The 20,646-nt window shown below is 40.5% G+C and overlaps 1 protein-coding gene across 13 annotated transcripts in view; it reads right to left on the minus strand.

The window, feature by feature from the left end:
- BICD1 (BICD cargo adaptor 1) overlaps positions 1-20,646 on the minus strand; it is a 185,014-nt gene that overhangs the window by 81,848 nt on the left and 82,520 nt on the right. Inside the window, exon 3 of one of the 13 annotated variants that reach the window (XM_073223774.1) lies at positions 4,938-5,096. The exons of the other annotated variants lie outside the window; for them this stretch is intronic. Within the exon in view, the coding sequence (XP_073079875.1) occupies positions 4,953-5,096 (144 nt within the window). The 3' untranslated portion in view covers positions 4,938-4,952. Of the gene's footprint in view, positions 1-4,937; positions 5,097-20,646 lie in introns of those variants that run through there. 13 annotated transcript variants of the gene reach the window in all.

Consider the following 20,646-nt stretch of genomic DNA (forward strand, 5'->3'; position numbering starts at 1 on the left):
CTGATGGAAGGGAAAACTGATTTGTGATATATTCACATATATGTATCACTGATCTATATTATTTATGTAACGTTATGTATCAATGAGAAGCAATGAACTACAACCACACGCAACCATTTACATTGCATGAACAGCAGGTTCGATTGCCCAGAGACACTATGACTGACTCAGCTCACTGTGGATGGACATGTGGTTGTTCTCAATTTTCTCCACTATAAGCAGGGCTGCTATGAACTCTGTTGTATATGCCTCCTGACTTCAAAGTGCAAAGTCCTCTGGCCACTTATCTAGGATTAGAATCACTAGGTCTTTAGCTTTGTTACATAAGGGTCAGTCTTTTAAGGATAATTGTACCAAAATTCATGTCCATTCTCAATGACTGAGAGTTCCTACTGACCGCCATGTTCAGTAACATGTGGTGTGTTTAATTTTTTAATTTATGAATAATAAAAAACATTCATACCTTTCTAATACCCAGGCAAAGTCTTTGAAGAGACATAGGGACCCAACAAAATGCAAAACAAGTTTGTACAATCTCTGGATCAATAGTGAATAACAGAGGTAACATTTTATATTTGATAGCAAATCAAGTAACTTTGTATCTATAATTGTACATCTACCTCTCTAACAAATTGATCTTTTCTCTACAGCTTTGAAATTTCTGGAAAACTTGCATTTCTAATCTTCGTGATGGCTAGAAAAGATTTTATGCCATTAAAAATGAATTATCAAAATGCTTATTTGTGCTTGGTATGGAGCTGCTCAAAGTAATTAGATACCTGAATTTTATTCATATTATTCGAGAAAATCAAACTAACATTGAATGAGAATATGTTAGTGTCAGTGTTTATCTCATATAATCTTCATAACTTCCCTTCCACAGATAAGAAACAAAAGGTAAGTCTTCAATCCATGGTGACAGTGACCGAGCTCATCGGTGGCCGACTCAGAATTCACACCCAGGTCTGTCTGATGACAAAATATCTTTATCTTCTTTTTTATACTTTGCCTTCTGGTTTGTTATTTTCTTCAATTTTCCAAAATAAAAGACTTTGTCTTGTTGAATTTTCTTTATCATTTGACAAAAGGGAAGTCTTACTGGATTTAAAATCTGAAGCCCAGTGAGACTGAGTCATTCCCAGGTCCACCGTTTTCCTGTATGTGGCCTTTGGCGAGTGAACTTCTTTAAGCTGCAGTTTTCTGATCTGATACAAAGTGAGGGCGATAATCGTGTGCATCAGAGGACAGCTGTGATCAGAGAAATAACGGTACACGCTTGGCACAGTGCTTCCCACACAGATGTTCAATACATGCTAGGTATTAACACACACGCATGTCAACACTTATTAGGGTTACTGCTTTACCAGGCCTGCCTTTTTACTACTGACCTGTTTTCTTTATATCCAGCAGGGCCCTGGGGCAGAGCTGCTGGCCCAGGCAGTAACTGTGACTGGCTGTCAGGGCTGTCCTGGGAGGGGTGACAGTGGGCTGAATGCTGGGAAGGAGCGGGGCCCCTGGGGGCAAAGCATCACAAGAGGGGTGAAGAGCAAGAACAAAGACCCTCAGGAAGAGAGCAGAGAGGCCCGTGTGCAGGAGCCCCCGGCTGAAGGACAGGATGCCGCGCGTTCGGGAGGTCAGCAGCTACCGGGTCGTGCCTTGTAGAAAGACTGGATATTTTCTCGAGGTCAGCGCTTCATCGTCAGAAGATCTTAAAGCCAGTGAGCAATATGGCACAAACAGGAAATACAAGCATTAAAATGGGTCACATCAGCAAGTATACCCCACTACTTGAGAAAGAAATAAGGCTTCAGCAGGGACAGAGCGTCTTCACACGCCGCCTGATGACTGGCACATGGCAGCTGCGATGAACGGAACTGTTTCCCCTCTCAGATTCATTTGTTGATGCCCTAACCCCCCATCGTGGTATCTGGAGATGGGGCCCTTGGAAGGTAGGCAGAGTGAGATGATGCCACGAGGGTAGGGCCCCGGCGGGACGGGGCTGTGCCCTCATAAGGAAGCCCCAGGAGAGCTGTCTCACTCCCCGTGTGCAGGGAGGAACCACCACGTGGGCAGGCACCAGGAAGGCAGCCAGACGCAAGCCACAAGCCAGCAAGAGGTTCTCATCAGCAATCAAATCAGCTGGCACCTTGACCTTGAACTTCCCAGCTTCCAGGACTGTGAAAGAAAAATGTCTGCTGGTCAGCCTCCCAGTCTGTGACACTGTGTTCTGGCAGCCTGAGCAGCTGACAGAGTGGCCGCGTGTGGCCCAGGAAGAGGAACTGAGCTTCGATCAGAGCACTGAGTGGACCTTAGGGCTTTTGCTTGGGAGAAAAGAGTGCCTCTCAAGAATTCAGAAAGAAGAAAAATAGGCTAATTAAACTAGGAGAACAAAAAAGAGACTTGCATTTGAAGCAATGTTATTTTTTGGTTCATTGCTCCATTCTAATTGCACCAGAGGGAGACTAGGTGATAGCATTCACTGAGTTCCAGAAGACTGGACCCAACTTTCATTCACTGGGTTCAAAGGCTCCATTCAGTGAGGTGGTATGACTGCTCCCGACTGAACGAGCCAGCGGCGAGCCAGTGCGTTTCTCCTGAAGCAGCAAGCGCAACAGAGGGAAGATCACAGGGAAGGCCGGGGTTTCGTTTATCTGCTTGTGCAGCTTATGCATTTCCAAATAAATGCTACCCGTGAGTATGTCAAGATATGGTATCTATTAAGAGGTTTAAATTTCCTGTTTTTTTATGCAACAAATATTTTCCTAAGCAAACATTCTTGGGCATCTATGAGGGCCAGACACTATTCTGGACGCTTAGGAAAGAGCAGTGAATAAGACAGATAGGGTCCCTGCTCACAAAGAGCAAGCACTGTAGATGCAGAGAAACAGCAAATAAAACAAACCAGAAAAGCTCACAGAGTGAAAAATGTTAAGAATAAAAGAAGACAGACATGTGCTAGAACATCTTACTATGCTGATGGACACTGACTGTAATGGGGCATGTGGTGGGGACTTGATAATAGGGGGAATGTAGTAACCACAATGTTACTCCTGTGAAACCTGAGCAAAACACTGTATATCAATGATACCTTAATAAAATAAATAAATAAATAAAATAGATTTAGAAAAAAAATGTGCTACAAAGTGACTGGGGGAATTGTTTCTGTCGCTATGCACCAACAGTTTGACTAATAAATACTAATTGGAAGCCTTACTATTCACTTCTGCTTTTTTCCATACTCGACAGAGGAAACATTCTAATCAATTCACATCAGAAACAACAGAAGAATAAACCATGGTCCTACATGGGCTATTATCACTCAATTAAATTCGTGTACATATTAATTCTTTTTGAAAGGGAAAAAGGCAAATGCTGTTGGCCAAGTACAGCGGGGCATTCAAGTCAGACAAAGGAGTTCAGATTTAGAACATAGGCCGTTTGCAAGTAGAAGCCAGATTTTCCTCATCCTTGCATCATGCACAGCAATTAGCATAATTCCTGGCATTATGAATAATGTGGAAAATTTAACAGAAAAAAGTAAGCAAATCTATGAACAAAAAGTTCCTAGAAACAGGAATCCACATGGCTGATTAACATAGTAAGAATTCATAATCAAAGAAAAACAAAGCAAAAGAGGTGGTTTTTCCCAACATATCATAGTTGTAAACCTTAAAAACAACCCCTTAAAAAACCAGTGTTCACCAATGTGTGTTTAAACATAACTCAGCTCATTACTGGAGGAAGGTTACCTGTTGCAGTCTTTTGGGAAGGTAATTTGCAAAGAAATATCAAAATTGTAAATGTACATCCTGCTTTACCTGAAAGTTATACTGTGAACCACTTATCCCATAGATGTAGTTTACAAAATGTACAAATATAAATTACAAAGATATTCTTCAGGGTATAGCTTACTAAAAAAAAAAAAAAATCTGAAAATAGGCTACCTGTCCACCAACATAGGAGACTGGTTAAATAATTCATGATATATACATACCAAAGAATGAAGAGTTCTACAGAATATGTAATTAAATGAAAATATCAAGGAGCATTAAGCATTTCTGGAACAATATGGAAAAAGTGTTAATAGTGGAGTGGTGGGCAGAATGATAACCGCTGGAAGATGGCCGTGTCTTCATCCCTGGAACCTGTGCATATGTTAGGTCACAGGGAAAAGGAATTTAAGTTGCAGATGAATTAAGATTGTTAATCAATTGACCATCAGAAGTGGAGATGATCCCAGACTGTCCAGGTGGGCACAGTGTAGTCACAAGGTCCTTAACAGCAGAAGAGAGACACAGGGCAGAGAACCAGAGGCATGGCAGCGGGACTCTGCTTGGCACTGCTGGCATTACAGGTGGAAGATGAGGCTGCGAGCCGACGGATGCGGACAGCCTCTAGGAGCTGAGAAGGGAGACGAAAAAGATTCTCCCTGGAGCCTCAAGAAAGGAACACACACAGCCCCGCCAACACCTTGATTTTAGCCCAGTGAGACCCATTTCAGACTTCCAAACTACAGAAACTGTAACACAAAAAATTTGTTTTTTTAATCCACAAAGTTTCTGGTAATTTGTTACAGCCAAGTAATGTAAACGGTTACTTCTACGGAGTGGGACTGGAGGTGGGAGTCTTGTAAAGAAAGATTTCGTTTTTATGTCATTCCACTTCATTCAAATATTTTAACATATGTGTATGTAACTTCAAAAACATGGAACGATAATAAAGGGTTGTCTTTAGTTGGCATTTTAAGAGCTATGTTCCCTTTGTAATGGTAATAACTTTAAGGATCATTTTCTCTCATTGTCAAAAATGATGAGGTAAGTATAAGAAAAATAAAATTTGAAGAAGGGGAAATTTTATAGAGATTCTCACTCATTCAAAAGGACTAGTAATTAAGCTTGCAGTTTCATCCCTACGTTTACATACAGTAGCCTAAATTTACTGAGAATATGTCTTTATATGTAATGAAGATCAACATAACACAATTTGACAAGGAGACGAATACCTAATGAAAGGCAAAAACAAGACAATACCTGAGTCTCACTTCTCATCCCCGAGTATTCAATAAGTCTGCCGCCTCTGCAATCGCTTCGCCATCTCTTAAAAATTAACGAAATCATGAATATGCATTGCAATGTGTTTTAGACAGCCTTCTTATTATATCACAATGAAATAATAATAAAAATATCTAACTGTATCCCTGGCATCCCTCTAATTGTTTTCTATGTGTTGCATTTCGCCCTACCATACCCCACTGGGGTAGACACTAATGCCATGCCTACTTCTTTGAGGTACAAAGGAGTTACTTGCCCAAAGTCCACACAGCCAGTACGTGCTAAAATCCATATTTAAACAGCAACAGGCTATTTACAATAGCCAGGAAATGGAAGCAACCTAAATGTCCATCAGTAGATGAATGTATAAAGAAGATGTGGTACATATACATAATGGAATATTATTCAGCCATAAGAAAACAAATCCTACCATTCTCAACAACATGGATGGAGCTGGAGGGTATTATGCTCAGTGAAATAAGCCAGGCAGAGAAAGACAAGTATCAAATGATTTCACTCATCTGTGGACTACAAGAGCAAAGAAAAAACTGAAGGAACAAAACAGCAGCAGACTCACAGAACCCAAGAATGGACTAACAGTTATCAAAGGGAAAGAGACTGGGGAGGATGAGGGGGAAGGGAGGGAAGGGAAAAAGGGGCATTACAATCAGCAGACATAATGTAGCAGGTGGGCATGGGGAAGGCAGTGTAGCACAGAGAAGACAAGCAGTGACTCTATAGCATCTTACTACGCTGATGGACAGTGACTGTAATGGGTGGGGTATGTGGTGGAGACTTGATAATGGGGGGAATCTAGTAACCACAATGTTGTTCATGTAACTGTCTATTAACAACACCAAAATAAATAAATAAATAATAATAAATTAAATAAATAAAAAAACAGCAACAGGGTAATTGCAGACTGCATGGTCTTAACCACTAAATGCGAGATTCAATCTAGTCAAGAAAGTTCAACTCTGTGTCCAAACAGAATGTCTTTGAGATCAATGTTGTCTTAGAACAGGCTTAAGTTTAAGTGGGCTTTTGGGCATGGCAGATTAAGGGCCATGGAATTAACATAATTATATGCTTTTTGGTCTTTTCATTCCAACAGTTCAGCCTCTCCCCCATACAGGCTGTCCCAACATCCTTTCCTGCCTCTCCCTTCTTGGATCTCAATGAATGGGTCACTGAATGAAATGGCCGAAGATACTATCTCAGCAGCACCGACTGATTATTAAATCCCCTCTATTTCCTTTTCAAGTCTCTGTTGTAGGACCTATGCTTCATCATTCCTGGGAACCAAAGAAATAAAATTACCGGTAAATTATTGGTATTATCAAAAGTCATATGGGACCACAAATTACACACACAGAGCATAAAAATTAACAAAATACAATAATGCAACAACTTCACTTTAAAGCTAATGAACCAAGTGTTTTAAAATACTAAAAAAACCAACAAACGAACTTGTCATCCACAGGGCTCCTGAAGTGCTTAGTGATCTCTAAGACAAAGTTCCCAAACCCCCAGCATTTTAAGCTAGACTCCACCTGAATGTTGCCAGGGACACCCGGGAACCACGGGCACACTCCCTGTTCTGTCACAGCGATCGGTATCTCCTTCCTCTATGAAAACCAAATCAGAAACTCTCTCTCCTGTTTCAACTCTAAGGGAGGGAAGGAGAGAGAGGAGGACAGACACATTCAGATACATCAATGCTGCTGCAAGGTGGACTTGTATACGTCAGCTCAAGTACAGGATCAATTCAATGATTTCCAAGAACCCATAGAAGAGAACATGTTTTGTTTTAAAGAGATGCCTGTCCCCATCCAGCTTCCTGCCATGTGAGTCCCTGCTCACTGCTCTATCTCAGGTGTGTTCCCACTGAGCACTGTTTAGTCAACCCCTCCCCCCTTTTGTTCGCCAGCTGTTATCATGCTCTGTTCTATCTACTTGGGGTTTCTTTCTCTGAAGACTGGGACCTAGTAACACACAGGCTTCCCAGCTTCACAGTCTCCCCCTCCCATCCCCACCCTTCCTTAGAGTTGAATCTTCTTTTCATTTTCCGTCCTTATGCATATCAGGAAAGCAGAACTCACCACTCAAGGACATGACTCACGCAATCATCCCTGCCATCCCGCTCCTCCAACATCAATTTCTCCTTTTTTAGGGATCACCAGTTCACAAGCACACACCTCCACACGCACAGCAGAAACTAACAACAAAGAAAACGAAAACAGTAATACCCCCATCCCTCTGCTGCCCTTCACAGCAAAGCCTGAAATGCACTGTGCATATCGCCACGTCCATTGCTTCCCATTCGCTCTGCAGCCTACTCTCAGGAGGCTCGTCCCACCCCAGGGAAGTACCTCTTGCCACGGTCATCAGCAACCTCCAGGTTGCCAAGTCTGATAATCAGTTCCTAACTTCAGCTCATTTAAGGAGTTCATTTCCTCCTGGAAACACATTATCTCAAGGATTCCATCTCTTTTAATGGCTCCTCCTTTTCATCACTGATTTCTGCAAATACGTGTCCCCGAAGCTGAATCCATGGACATCTCCTCTTGGTACCCCACAAGTGATCACACCTGGGCCCAGGCTACTCACGGCACCTTTCACTGGTAACGCCTAGCTGTCCCTCTCTAGCCTCAACTCTACCCTGAGCTCCAGACTTGTGTGTATCGAATTACCTTCTTGTCTTCTCCACTTGGAGATCTAAAAGGCATCTCAAGCCAAATATGATCAAGACAGAACTCTTGATGTCATGCCCCCCAAAACACACCAACCCAAGCCCGTCGTGAGGGGTCCCCATTTTACAACATAACAGGATACTGTAATTACATTTGTTGTTTTCATCTCACACATTTTAAATTAAGTTTCATGAAAGGAAGGATTTTGTCTGGTTTCTTGCTGTATCTCCAGTGCCCAGAGCAGATTCTGGCAAACAGAAGGGGTTCAATAAATACTTAATAAACACAAAATAGTGGGAGAAGGAAAGTAAAAACATTAAGCACTGACTGGAAAAACTACAAATAACTATAAACATGCTTTCTGAATAGTCCTTCTTAATCAATAGAAAAGTGCTGCTTTTTGTTTTTTAGTGGTTTGGTGGAAATCTGCCATATTATTACAGTGTTACTCCTGGAGGCAGAGATAATCAATTCTTTTCCTCATTAGATACTAGCCCCTCCCATCATTCTCCTAGTTATCAGGTGACCCTAAGAAGGAGGAGAAATAACTATAAACTAAAAGGCCTTTCAAATGTCCCTAGACTCAAAAGTATTATCTACATCTTTTACCAACAGGCAGTAGTTTTTCAATCCAAATATTATTTACATTCTACACTGATATGCCTAATTTAGGTAACATTTCCCTTCTGACTTGAAAATGAAATCAGCCTACTGGGTATTTTTAATATTCCTTTTCCACGTGGACCACTTAGAGCAAAAGTCTTCTCAGCTACTAGAGAGAAGTAGCAACAGAGGTCCGGCTGCTCCCCAGATGTCCTGATTCCAGCAGTGACATCCAGTGCTCACCAGGACCACGGCCAGCCCTGGAGTTAGACCTTCGGAGAATGTGACCAAATCAGAGCTCTGTGATCTTCTTTAAGTAGTTCTTAAATTTAACAGGAGCCAGGTTAAGGTAAGGCACTTTCTATCTACTGTAGTTCCCATTTCTTGATAAGAAGAGCTGAGAGATACTTTTCCTCCAGATGTCAACCTGGTTGCAACCCAGTATTCACATTCTTAGAAACGCCTGTGATGCCAAGTTGTCATTTCTTCCTTTTTTCTTAATCTGTTTATGGGTGCTTACGTTAACTACTCCAGGAGCTCGACACTGTCATGGACTCCTTAAAATAACTCTTGTGGCAACATTATGCTCATCTAACAGATTAGGAAACTGAGGCAGCACCAGGTAGCTAACCTGCTCAGGGCCATGACTCAAAGCCAGCTCTGACTCCAGATTGCACGCTTTCAATACCGCACCACATGGCCTCTTGCTTTCTTTGTCCCTGCTGAAGATTTTGATCATCATTTTTATTTATTATTATTATTTATACTCGGCTTAAAATGTCTTGAGGCCATTTATAATAAAATATGTATATATAATAAGGCGGTTGAAGCAAAATAGGAAATTTTAGAAAATGATGAAAAGCAGCAGCACATATCCTGGATAAGAACCACCACAAGCATCAACGAGGTGTAGCTTTAGGACTAAGAAGTCAGGCCCCTTATGTCAACGTGACTTAGTTGTTTTGTTCCAAAGAAATTTTGCCCGGGGTAGGTAAAGACTACAAACTGATGATTCAATGCACTGTTTGCTTTAGGAAAACCAATTAATCTTAGAAAACAGCCTGCTCCTCTGGGCACATAGTTCCCATAACCAAACAGCAATATCCTGACCAGGTCTCAAATAGTCACTTAAATTGAGCTCTTAACTGAGCCTCTGATTCCCAGCAAACAACTAAAAGCAAACACACAGAGACGCAGATCCTCGTTACCTGATTTTTAAAAATACCATTAGATCTTCAAGAGAAATACCTTTCTTCACTATTATTTTTATTTCTGCGGTTCAGATGAAGAAACTGAAGCTTGGGAAGATGATGGGATTTGGATAAGATTCTACTGAAAGTTAAGTGGGGGGACCTGAATATGAACTCAGCTCTTATCTGACTTCTGAGTCTGTATTTTTAAACAGCACATCAAACTGCTGATAATACTCCATGTCAAGAGAAGGCTACAACTTAAAACAAAATGGAGTTGTTGGCAGATTGTAGGTCACTCGGGCTATGGCCCTTGAATAGCTGTCAGCTGGGTCTCTGACAGGAATAGAACGACACGGAGGCAAGGGAAGGTAAACCGACCCTGATGACAGCCTCAGGTATTCTGTCTTGCAGACTGAAGGGAGATGCGTACGTCTGGGGTAGCAGGCACGCAGATGGCGAGGGAGACATTCCACTAAAAAGGATGAAGAGCCTGCTGTGATGATGCGACTGGATGCAGGGGTCACCTTATTTGCATAAGGGGGAAGGGCAAAGAGAGACTGGGTCAAATGGTTCTTAACTCTGTCAGTCTGAGCACCTATTAGCAGAAAAAAAAAAATTAGACTGGATAATTCTACCAGCAGGTATTATTAGCTCTGTTTCAAACACAAAAAAACTGATTTTTGCAATGTCTGGTTGTGAATATTAATGGATTCCATATTTCATATTGATATTTCATATGGGTTTCATATTCCATATAATGTAAATGAAAGAAACAATTTTAATTTTGGAAACAGTTGATAAGGAATGGCTTTTCTTATGTAGACAACTGAACTCATGATTTTTAGAAGTCATTCCTAGAAGAAATATTAAATCACCCCAGGGGGAAAAAAAAAAGCAAGCCTGAGCTGGTTTTCCAAATTGTTCTATCTGGAGATATATTAGCATGTAGGTATGAATTAAAAAGAAAAGGGCCATCAAAATAACTGAAACAGTAGGAAAAACAAGAGAAAAACAGTAAACTTTAAACATGCTGTTACGTGGCAATAATTACAAAGTGAATCCAAAGCTTATTCTCCCAGGGATAGAGAATTAACAGAACAAGACTAAAATAAAACAAAACAGGACAGACAGGACAGAGAAACACCATGCAGTGAAGACTAACGTAGGTGCGCTCGTGCAAAAGAAAACACAGGTGTTTTTGAGAGAGGAATCCATTTTAATTAAAGGGAAATTATGAAGAAAATCACTCAGACCAAAAAAATGCTTTATTTATTCATTCATTTATTTTTAAAAATACTTAACTTTTATTTACCTTCTTGGACCTGATAAGAAACCCTTAGGCTATTTGAATGTTTAGGTTGCAGGAAGCTAATCAAAACCTATTGCTGATTAATCAGACTGGGGGAAAGAAGATTAAATTTGATGACACTCTTGTATTTTCCTGATATTTGAAATAAAAATAATGAGACTCTCATCAGAATTGTAAACCACTAACCCAGGACTCATGCCAATTCTAAATACTCATAAATTATATGTCTTAAAGAACTATGTCAAATCACTAAAGTTGTACGTTGTAAGAAATAGTAATAAATTACATATGCTTATTTTTCTTCACTTACAATGAAAAACTGGAGATGACTTTACTAACAACTCTTTCTTTTCATTTATTTCTTCTCCAATATGATAAAAATATTCTGGTTTTTGTTTTTTTAATGTCATTTATTCTGATTCTCCCAGTTTAAACTATTTATGATGTTTAAATAAAATGTCTAGAAATAATTTCATATTTATTAAAAGAGGGGCACCGTGCTGTAAATAGTTTAGTTAATAGGGGAAGATTTTTAATTTAAACTCACTTTGTTGCACACATGAAACTGAATCTCACATAGACTAAAGCATTAAAAGCAAAAATTTAAGCATAAAAACTGATATAAATAAGCATTATAGTTTTGAGAAGGCCAAAGAGAAAAAGAAGGAGGGAGGAGCATTCTATGCTTAAAAGCATTAAAAGGAATCTTAGGAAAAGGCAGGACCTTTAAAAACAGATCTGCCAAAACTTCAGTGTAAAAAGTAAAACAAAAATCAAAAGGCAAATAAACTGGGGGAAATACTCATAGCAATGATTAAGGATGATCAGTGATTTCTTGAAGCGCATATATAATAAAATTAAGGAATGAAAATGATTCCTTAATTAATTAAGGAGTTACTCATTAATTATTCCACAAATTTATGAAAGTGGCAAATTTCTCATTCATCCTCTTGTTCTCTCCCTCTCTTTCTGTCTAGAATATGCTGAGCTGTGTGAGGATACTCTGATGAACAAGATAAGCCATGTCGCTACCATCAGTGACCTTATAAATTAATACTGAAATGCCACCATTCACCTACCCAATAAGCAACCTGAAAAGAGTTATGGAGCTTCAGTGCTTGCCAGGACTCAGTGAAACGGGAATTCTTTCTATGAATGAGAGCATAAATTGCTTTCATTCTTTACAGAAGCAATATAGCTACAAGCATGATCTTTAAAAAGAAGGCCTGTTTCATTTGATCTGGTAATTCTACTTCTGGAACGCTGTCCTAAGAAATAATCCTAAACACAGTTTAAAAATATATGCAAACTGCAATGAAATAATACAATAGCTAGTTCTGACTCAGTGCAAACTATGTGCCAGGTGCTATTCCATTTATGCCATATGTAAGAATTCATCTATCCTCCCAACAGGCCCTGGAGGTAGGTATTGTTATTACTCCCACTTGATAGATAATAATACTGAGACTTAGCCTAGATAACCCACGTGTACTAATATGCACATAACCAGTGTTAAATCCTGGCAAATATGAAGATGAAAACACTTGCAAATTCTGCCCTTAGCTCTAAAAACAAAATTCAAAGCTTCTACTTCAAGTATTTGCAATGTTTTAAGTAAAAACTTGTAAGGGATCTTACCTAATACAATTTTCTTTCATGCATCTACTTAACAGAACATGAAATGTTATATTGCTAGGCTTCAATAAAAATTTCTGGCTCTCCAGTTAAAAAATATATATATATATATTAAGGTGCCCAGGTCCTATCTGCCCAACAATAAGGGCAGACAAGACTGTTTTTACCCTGTGATGTGGTGGCATGTCTCCAGAAAAGTCTGTCTCCAAAAGCAGTTGTAGCAGAGAATCTCGTTAGACTTAAATAAGGTTCACGTTGAATCCAGCCTCCTAATAACATTAAAATATTACTCGAGCTGCCTAATAATAACCTTTACTCATTTCAGACGGGAGTACAACACACAGATTGTTAACAGAGAACTGGCCCATTTCAAGATCATCAAAGATATCTGCTACAGTTAAATAAAGAAGAACCTGGCATGAAGTCTTTAATTAATAATACTTCTCTTAGGCTGGAGGGCCAAGTGGTGTGAACTGGATGCCTCCCAGGGGACCCTCATCAAGCTGTATACTTAGAGGCTGTCAGGCAGGTACTTCTTGCTTTAATCCAGGCAACTATCTTGAGACACGCAGCCCAGGGGCAGAGAAATGCCTTGCAGTAGAATTAATGACACGTGTATTTGATGCCTCTAAACAGTCTCATAGAGGCAGACATTGCGCCTTAGCATGTGTTGATATTTCCAGCAATCTGGCACAGCATTTGCACAGAGTAGGAGCTCAACAGAATGGTCATTCCTGACATCTCAATTTTACAGCAAATTACAGCACAGAATTTTCATTTCTCTTTGCTGCGGAGTCTGAAAAATTGTGGTTACCTATGACTACCTGCACATACACATCAAAAGCATTTGCCAGCTCAATAGTATTTCTCTGAAGCTGAAGCTCAATGGTGGATTTGCTCATCACAGTAAGAGTTCCTGCCTGACCCTGGGGTGGCTCGCTGCCCTTCCCTGCTGACCAGTACCAGCAGAAAGGGTGACGTCAGGTAAACGGATGGGTGAGTACACCCAGGAAGAAGGGCATGGCAAGCTCTATTCTTCTGAATCTTATTAATTTAAACATACCTTCTCTCTCTGTTCTATGGCAAGGACCCCAAATAGGTCAAAATATAATAAGAATTGATCACTAGCCAGTTACATGTTTGTTATCTTTTCTTCTTCTTCTTTTCTTTTCTTTCCTTCTGAATGGTGAGGATCACACGTTTCCAGTAAAGTGGTATCACCAGCACGGTAGGCTGAATAACAGCCCCCAAAGAGATCTGGGTTCCAATTACTGTAACCTGTGAGCATGACCTTATCTGGGGGGAGACTTTGCACATGCGCTTAAATTAAGGATTGTGAGATGGAGAGATTATCCTGCAACCGCTGGAGAGCCCCTAAGTGCACTCCCAGCGTCCCTACAGAGAGAGGCAGAGGAAGATGTGATAGAGAAGAAGGCAATATAACCCTGAAACAAGATGCTACACTACCGACTTTGAAAGATGGAGAGGGTCCCTGAACCAACGAATGCAAGGAATGCAAGGGATGCAATTCAGGAAGCTGAAGAAGGGTGTAACCTGGGAGAAACAGATATTCCTCTACTGCCTCTAGAGGGGTACGGGTCTGCCAGCACCTGGACCGCACCCCAGTCGGCTGCAGACTTCCGGCCTCCAGGACTGCAAGAAAACAAGCCTGCCTGTTGAAGGCCGCCGGACTTGAAGCGCTGGGTCGCAGCAGAGGCACAGAAAGCGAATACAGCCCCCAAGGGGGTGAAGACCGGTCCTTGGGGGAGCGAAAACATCTTAGGTACTACAATGCTTTGTAATCCCTCCAGGCTCAACCCTACCCTACAAAATCTGACTCCTCAGTATTTAATTCCGTGGCCATGAAGAAAAAAACGTCTAGAAAGGCTCCTTACAGAGACGATAATGAAAACAAGTTGCGAAACAACATTTCATCAGCACGTACTGCCAATGGAAGATTGATTCAAATAATAATGCAGGATTTTTATGAGTCTCAAGGCCCAGCTTCAGTGCCATTAATAGTTGGGGAGGAGAGGGGTGTTGTTATCCTGACAGGTTATTTTATATCCTTCATCCTAACAACTGATTTTGTCATCCAGAAAAGAATATGCTGACGAGTTGTTTGTACAGGAAGCCAAATCTCTATCTCATTGCTTAAAAACAGTTGTGTGTGGGGAGTAATATTGTGTGGCACAGCTCATCAGGAAATACATTTTGATGTTCTAGATTTCTTTAATAGAAGGCAGGTGGTGAGGTTTTGTATATTCTGGTAGCGTCCGAAGAGTTTAGTTAACAGTTAAGCTTTTTGAAAAATTGCTCCAGTGAAACCAAAACTCTATCAGAGCACAATCTCTAAACCTACATGCTTTTAATGATACTGAACAAGTAAATGATGGCGATGAAACTAGTCAGGAAGGTAATCAATGTACATGGCCTTTCCTATGGGATGCATAGTATTCTCCGTTAATTCAAATTGAAAGATGAAGTTTGGGTGTCTTAACGCACCTCGTGTGATTTGGTCTACTCTATTTATTTTTTAAATATATTTGCTGATTAAGCATTAAAAAGCATAATTCAAGACTATATCAACATTCACTATATCACTAAGCTTATGCACTAATTTGCTCTTTCTGCCTTGCTCAAGTACACGTTTCCTATAACCTTCAAGAGATTAAGTTTTGAGTAGATTCAGGTATCCTTGATTGTAAAGCTATAAATCCCCCTGGGAGAATTAAGTGCCTGAACAGAATCTTAATCAGGGTAGGCCTGCCAACCAGGCTGTTCTTTGGAAATAGAGGTCAAGATGTAAAAAAAAGATTAGAATTGCCCACTAAGCATTCCAGCTGAAACGCTGACGGTGCTCCAGGCTCCTCCACACCCCGTCTGCACGCGGAGCGCGGCCTGAGCTCGGGGTGGGAGACGACGTTTGAAATTGAATCGCGCTATTTTTAGCCCAAGAATCAATGTGTTCAAAACGGATCGTGCACAGATCTTTAATTCTGATGTTCCAAGTGGCAGACAACTGGTGTTCGACCCTCTTCACACGATGGGAAGGAGAAGGAAAGGAAGGCTGGCGGAGGAAAGGAGGAGGGGAGGGAAGGAAGGGAAGAAGAAACTCTTTATGTGTATATGAAATGCGTGACACACACACAGTATATACACTATGCCCAGTTCTACGTTTAAAAACCAAGATGTTTTTCACTGCCTAATATCTTTAAATGATGAATGAAAATTACCTTTAAAAAAAAAGATGATATAAGATTACTTTAAAAATAGATTTTTAAAAATCTATGTCAGCTTCAGAGTTATCATTTCTACAGGATACAATTTCTAGCATGCTCAGTACGCACGTAAGGTGACTTCTCTCGGCATTTCTAATTGACCTTCCCTGCAGTTTCCCATTTAATTCTCTATGTAGCAAAGGTTTACTGGCTATAACACAGGGGCTCGATGTGGTTAATGCCCCTATTCATTGTCCAGTGCAGAATGTAGAGAGTCACAGACAAAAAAAAAAAAACAGTACTATTTGAAGCTGTGACCAAATGATATCCAACATCTGGATGTTGGAAATATTGACATATGCTTTCACTTTTGAAGTTTTCCCAAAAATGTTTGGGATTATTAAAAGCAGGTCCATGTTACCTCCCCAAAATAACCTCAAAAAGGCAAAAGATATTTTTGAATAAAGATCTACTGACATCGTTTTGAGGGCTATTCAAAAGCTGTTGTATTATTTTCAAGGACAAAGGTAATAACCCAAGTGATCAAACCATGGAAAAAATATTTCCGAACCTTAAAAAAGGAAATGAAATGCGTATGGTCCTCACAACGACGAAAGCATTTCAATGATATGGACTGAGAGCGTGTGGGCTTACAGTGGGCATCCTGATGATGTCACAGATGGGGAGAATGCACTCCTCACCCTGCCTTAATGGAGACCTGACTCTCCCTTGGGGACACCACTTCCCTGCAAGCCTCTCAAGTGGGGGCGGGCCTGGAGGTGGGTGGGTGCCCCTCTGCTCCACACGGCTGCCTTCAGAGCACTCCCACTCCCTCTCCCAAAGCTCCTCTGCTTTCAATCTCAGGTCATCATGACATTTTTTTAACCTAGTAAATGTGTGTGTGTATACATTAATTTGTTTCTAAATATATAATATATATATATTTAGAAACAAATTAACAGTAGCTCCCATCCATTACCAACGTTGTTACTCTCACCTACCAAACACCAACTCATTCCCCTCATGTCTCCAAGACTAGCTCCTGACTCACTTTCAACACATCTGAAACTTCTGGTCTTAATTCCCAGCATGAGCAGTATGTGCAGACATGACCTCCACTCCTGGAATTCCTCCTCTGGAAGGACCTTCTGTGACAGCCACGCCTTCCCGTGTTCAGATCTTTGGGACTCACTCTCCCAGGCGACCAGCTCGCCACCTCGCACCCCTCCAACGCCCAGTGCCTCCCGTGTTCTTCCTTCGCAGCTGCTGACTCTGCTTCCTACCTCAGAGAGGAACCTGAAGTGGTAGCAAAGGTTTTGATGTTCTAGATTTCTTTAATAGAAGGCAGGTGGTGACTTCTATTGTAAAGAGAACCTGCAGACCCTCTTCATTCATACCTACCAAGGTCTCGGCCCCACCATGCACCTCCTCTCCTCTACGCCTCACTGAAGCTGCTCGCTCCTTTCCTCAACACTTCCACTCAAAATAAAAGCCCAAATCCCTTCACTGGTCTATTATGTCCCCCATGATTTCACTTCCATTTCACTTGCTGTTACCTCTCTGACTTCATCATGACAGACTGGTGGTACGGACGAAGGGACCAACACACAGATCAATAGAACAAAAGAGAAAGTCTAGAAACAGAATCAAACAAACATGGCCAATTGATCTTGACAGAGGTAAAGGTAATTCAGTGCAGAAAGAATACTCTTCCCAACAATGGTGGTGAACCAACTGGACATTTATATGCCAGAAAAATGAACCTCGACATAAACCTCACATTTTATACAAAAATTAACCCCAAATGGATCATAGATCTATACACTTAAATCTAGAAATCCTTTAGAAGAAAATATAGGAGAAAATCTTCATGACTTGGGGATGGAGAAGAGCTCTTAAATCTGATATCAAAAGCATAACACATAACATTTTTTTGTTTTATTATTATTACTTCATAAAGTTGAGGTGTAATTGACACACAACATTTGTTTCAGGTATGTAATGTAATGACTCAATATTTGTGTATGTTGGGATATGATCACCACAAAAAGCCTACGTAACATCTGTTACCACAGTTAACAGATTTTTTTGTGTGATGAGAACTTTTAAGATTTACTCTCCTAGCGAACTTTTGAATATGCAATACGGTATTAACTGAAGTTACCATGCTGTACATACATCCCCAAGACTTAGCTATTTTATAACTGGAAGTTTGTATCCTTTGACCCCTTTTACCCCATATCACCCACTCCCCACAAAACTTTTTTTCGATACTTCAGACTTCATCAAAATGAAGAATGTGCTCTGCAAAAGACACTTTAAAGAGAATGAAAAGACAAGCCAAATGCCAGGAGAAATTATTTTCAAATCACGTATCTGACAAGGTCTTGTACTCAGAATATGTAAGGAATTCTCAAAACTTCACTGAGAAAAGAATCAACACAATTAACAAATGGGCAAAAGCCTCAAGGAGGCTTTACCAAGGAGACAATATGGAAGGTAAATAAGCACATGAAAAGATGCTCAATATCATTAGCCATTAGGGAAATGCAAACTGAAATCATGATGCAATACCACTACACACCTATTTGAATGGTCAGAATGAAAAACAGATAGCATCAAGTGCTGGAAAGGATGAAGGGAAGCTAGAACTCTTACACCTTGCCAGCGGAAATGCAGAATGGCACAGCCACTCTGGAGAAGTTAAACATACACTTACCATCAGATCCAGAATTCCTACCCTCTTAGTTATTCACCCTAGAGAAATGAAAACTTACGTTCACACCAAAATATAATCATGCATGAATGCATACAGCAGCTCTATTTGTAATGCCCAAATCTGAAAACAACCCACACCTTCTCAAGTAGGCGAACTGATATAAAAAAAAAAAAAACTGTAGTACATCCACAAAGGGGAATACTACTCAGCAATAAAAAAGAACAAATTATTGATATATGCACCACTTAGATGAATCTCATAGGCCTTATGATGAGAGAAAAGACCCAGTTTCAAAAGGTTACACATACTACATGATCCCTTTAACACAGCATTCCCCAAAAGGCAAAATTATAGTGATGGAGCCAGATAACTGGCCTTTGGAGCTTGGGGTGGGGGAAGATGTGGCTATAAAGACATAGGACAGCACAGGGGAGGTCTGGAGCTGAGGAAAGAGCTCTGCATCTTGGCTGCAGTTGTGATTACATGAACCTATGTATGTGTTAGAATTTATGGAACTACACCAAAAAAAAGAAATTCTACAAGCCTATAATTTTTACCTAATCCTACAAAGAAACCCATTTATGTAACTTCTTTTCCCCAAGGCACAACCAAATCACAAGTATCCAGAGGTGAATTGTCTATATATTGTTAAGCTTTGCTTTCAAACTCCTGATGATAACAGGCGAATTTTAACTGTAGCTCAGCAAGTGTTGGAAAGAACTGCTCAACCAAGGAAATACAGCTCTTTACGGTGGAGTCAATAAACCAGTGAGCAGGCACTAGCACGGTTAAGAGCTGACACTGCAGTGCCAGACTGCCTGGTTTAAGGCACCAGGTTGGCTACTGACTGGACAAGTTGTTTGGCTTCCCTTTGCCTCACCTGCTTAAAGGAGGGACAGAAACAGCACCTGCCTTGTAACTTCTTGAGAGAATTAGGATAATGAACATACCACGCTTGGCTCTCATAAATGTTAGCCTGTGATAGTATTATTAGTTATTTAAACCAGTTAAAATGAGTGATAATGTTTCACTGTTTTGTGCTTTGCATCAGTCCAGAGAGGTGTGAGGGTCATTCCCAGCAAGAATGCAGAGCTGGAGAGAAACGGGAATATGCCACGGAAACAGCTTCCCAGCCACGCCTGCACAGGATGGTAAAATCATCACTCAGTGGGAAGCTCTATGTAAACACAGCTCCCACTGACCAATTATCCTGCCAGACACATCACAGGTCATAAGGAAAACTCTGTTATTTATTGGCTGAGTTCATTTAATAATTTAATCTTTTCCCTAAGACTCGGATCATCAGTAAACACATTCGATGTTGTACTGAGCAATCAATCTGCAGTGACCCTTCCGACAAGCAGCCTGGTATGGAAGGCTGTTCACACTATAGTAAGAGCGCCCAGATAGTTCTCTTGCAATCAACTGGCTTTTAATTATGTGTTGTTTCCTCCTGGTGTCAGGATGCCAGCCACTACTTCTTGCTACTGTCTCTCCCTCTACTCCAATACATCTTTTTAACTTACTGTGTCTCTCCTGTATGTGTGACTAAGTCTGATTACGAAATCTTGAGACATAAGCAGCACTTACATAGTCCTCTATTCCTTATACAGCACTCTCATGAAAATAGTTGATTTTATCTCATGAAAATCATGGGGAGTAGGGTAGGTGTTAGCATAATGTTTACATGGGAAATGAGAAATGTAATCACACAACTAACTGGTCAGATGGTCAAGTTAGGACCTGAACTCGAATTTCCTGCTTTCTAATTTCACACCATTGTCAAACTACCTACTTATAAAATTGAAGCAAATTGACTCTTAAAAATGGTTGAAAGGCTGTCCTTTGAATAAAATGAGTTATGTGCTGACGTCTGAAGTCCATGGCATCTAATCTGGCCCTTTTAATTATGTTTTTCACTTAGTCACAGCAGGTCCCACCTATTTGTAGTTTTAATGAGAGATTAAGAGGACTGTAATATTGCTGTACAAATGTTTCATGTTGTTTTAGTCCATTTGGGCTTCTGCAACAAAATACCACAGACTGAGTGGCTTGAACAACATTTACTTCTCACAGCTCTGGAGGCTGGGAAGACCAAGATCAAGGCACTGGCAGATTCAGGGTCTGGTGAGGGCCTGTTTCTGGTTCATAAATGGCCATCTTTTTGGCGTGTCCTCGTGTGTTAAGAGGGGCAAAGATGTCTCTTTTATAAAGGCACTAAT

Source organism: Manis javanica, chromosome 15 (genome assembly GCF_040802235.1).
Source record: "Manis javanica isolate MJ-LG chromosome 15, MJ_LKY, whole genome shotgun sequence".
NCBI lineage: Eukaryota > Metazoa > Chordata > Mammalia > Pholidota > Manidae > Manis > Manis javanica.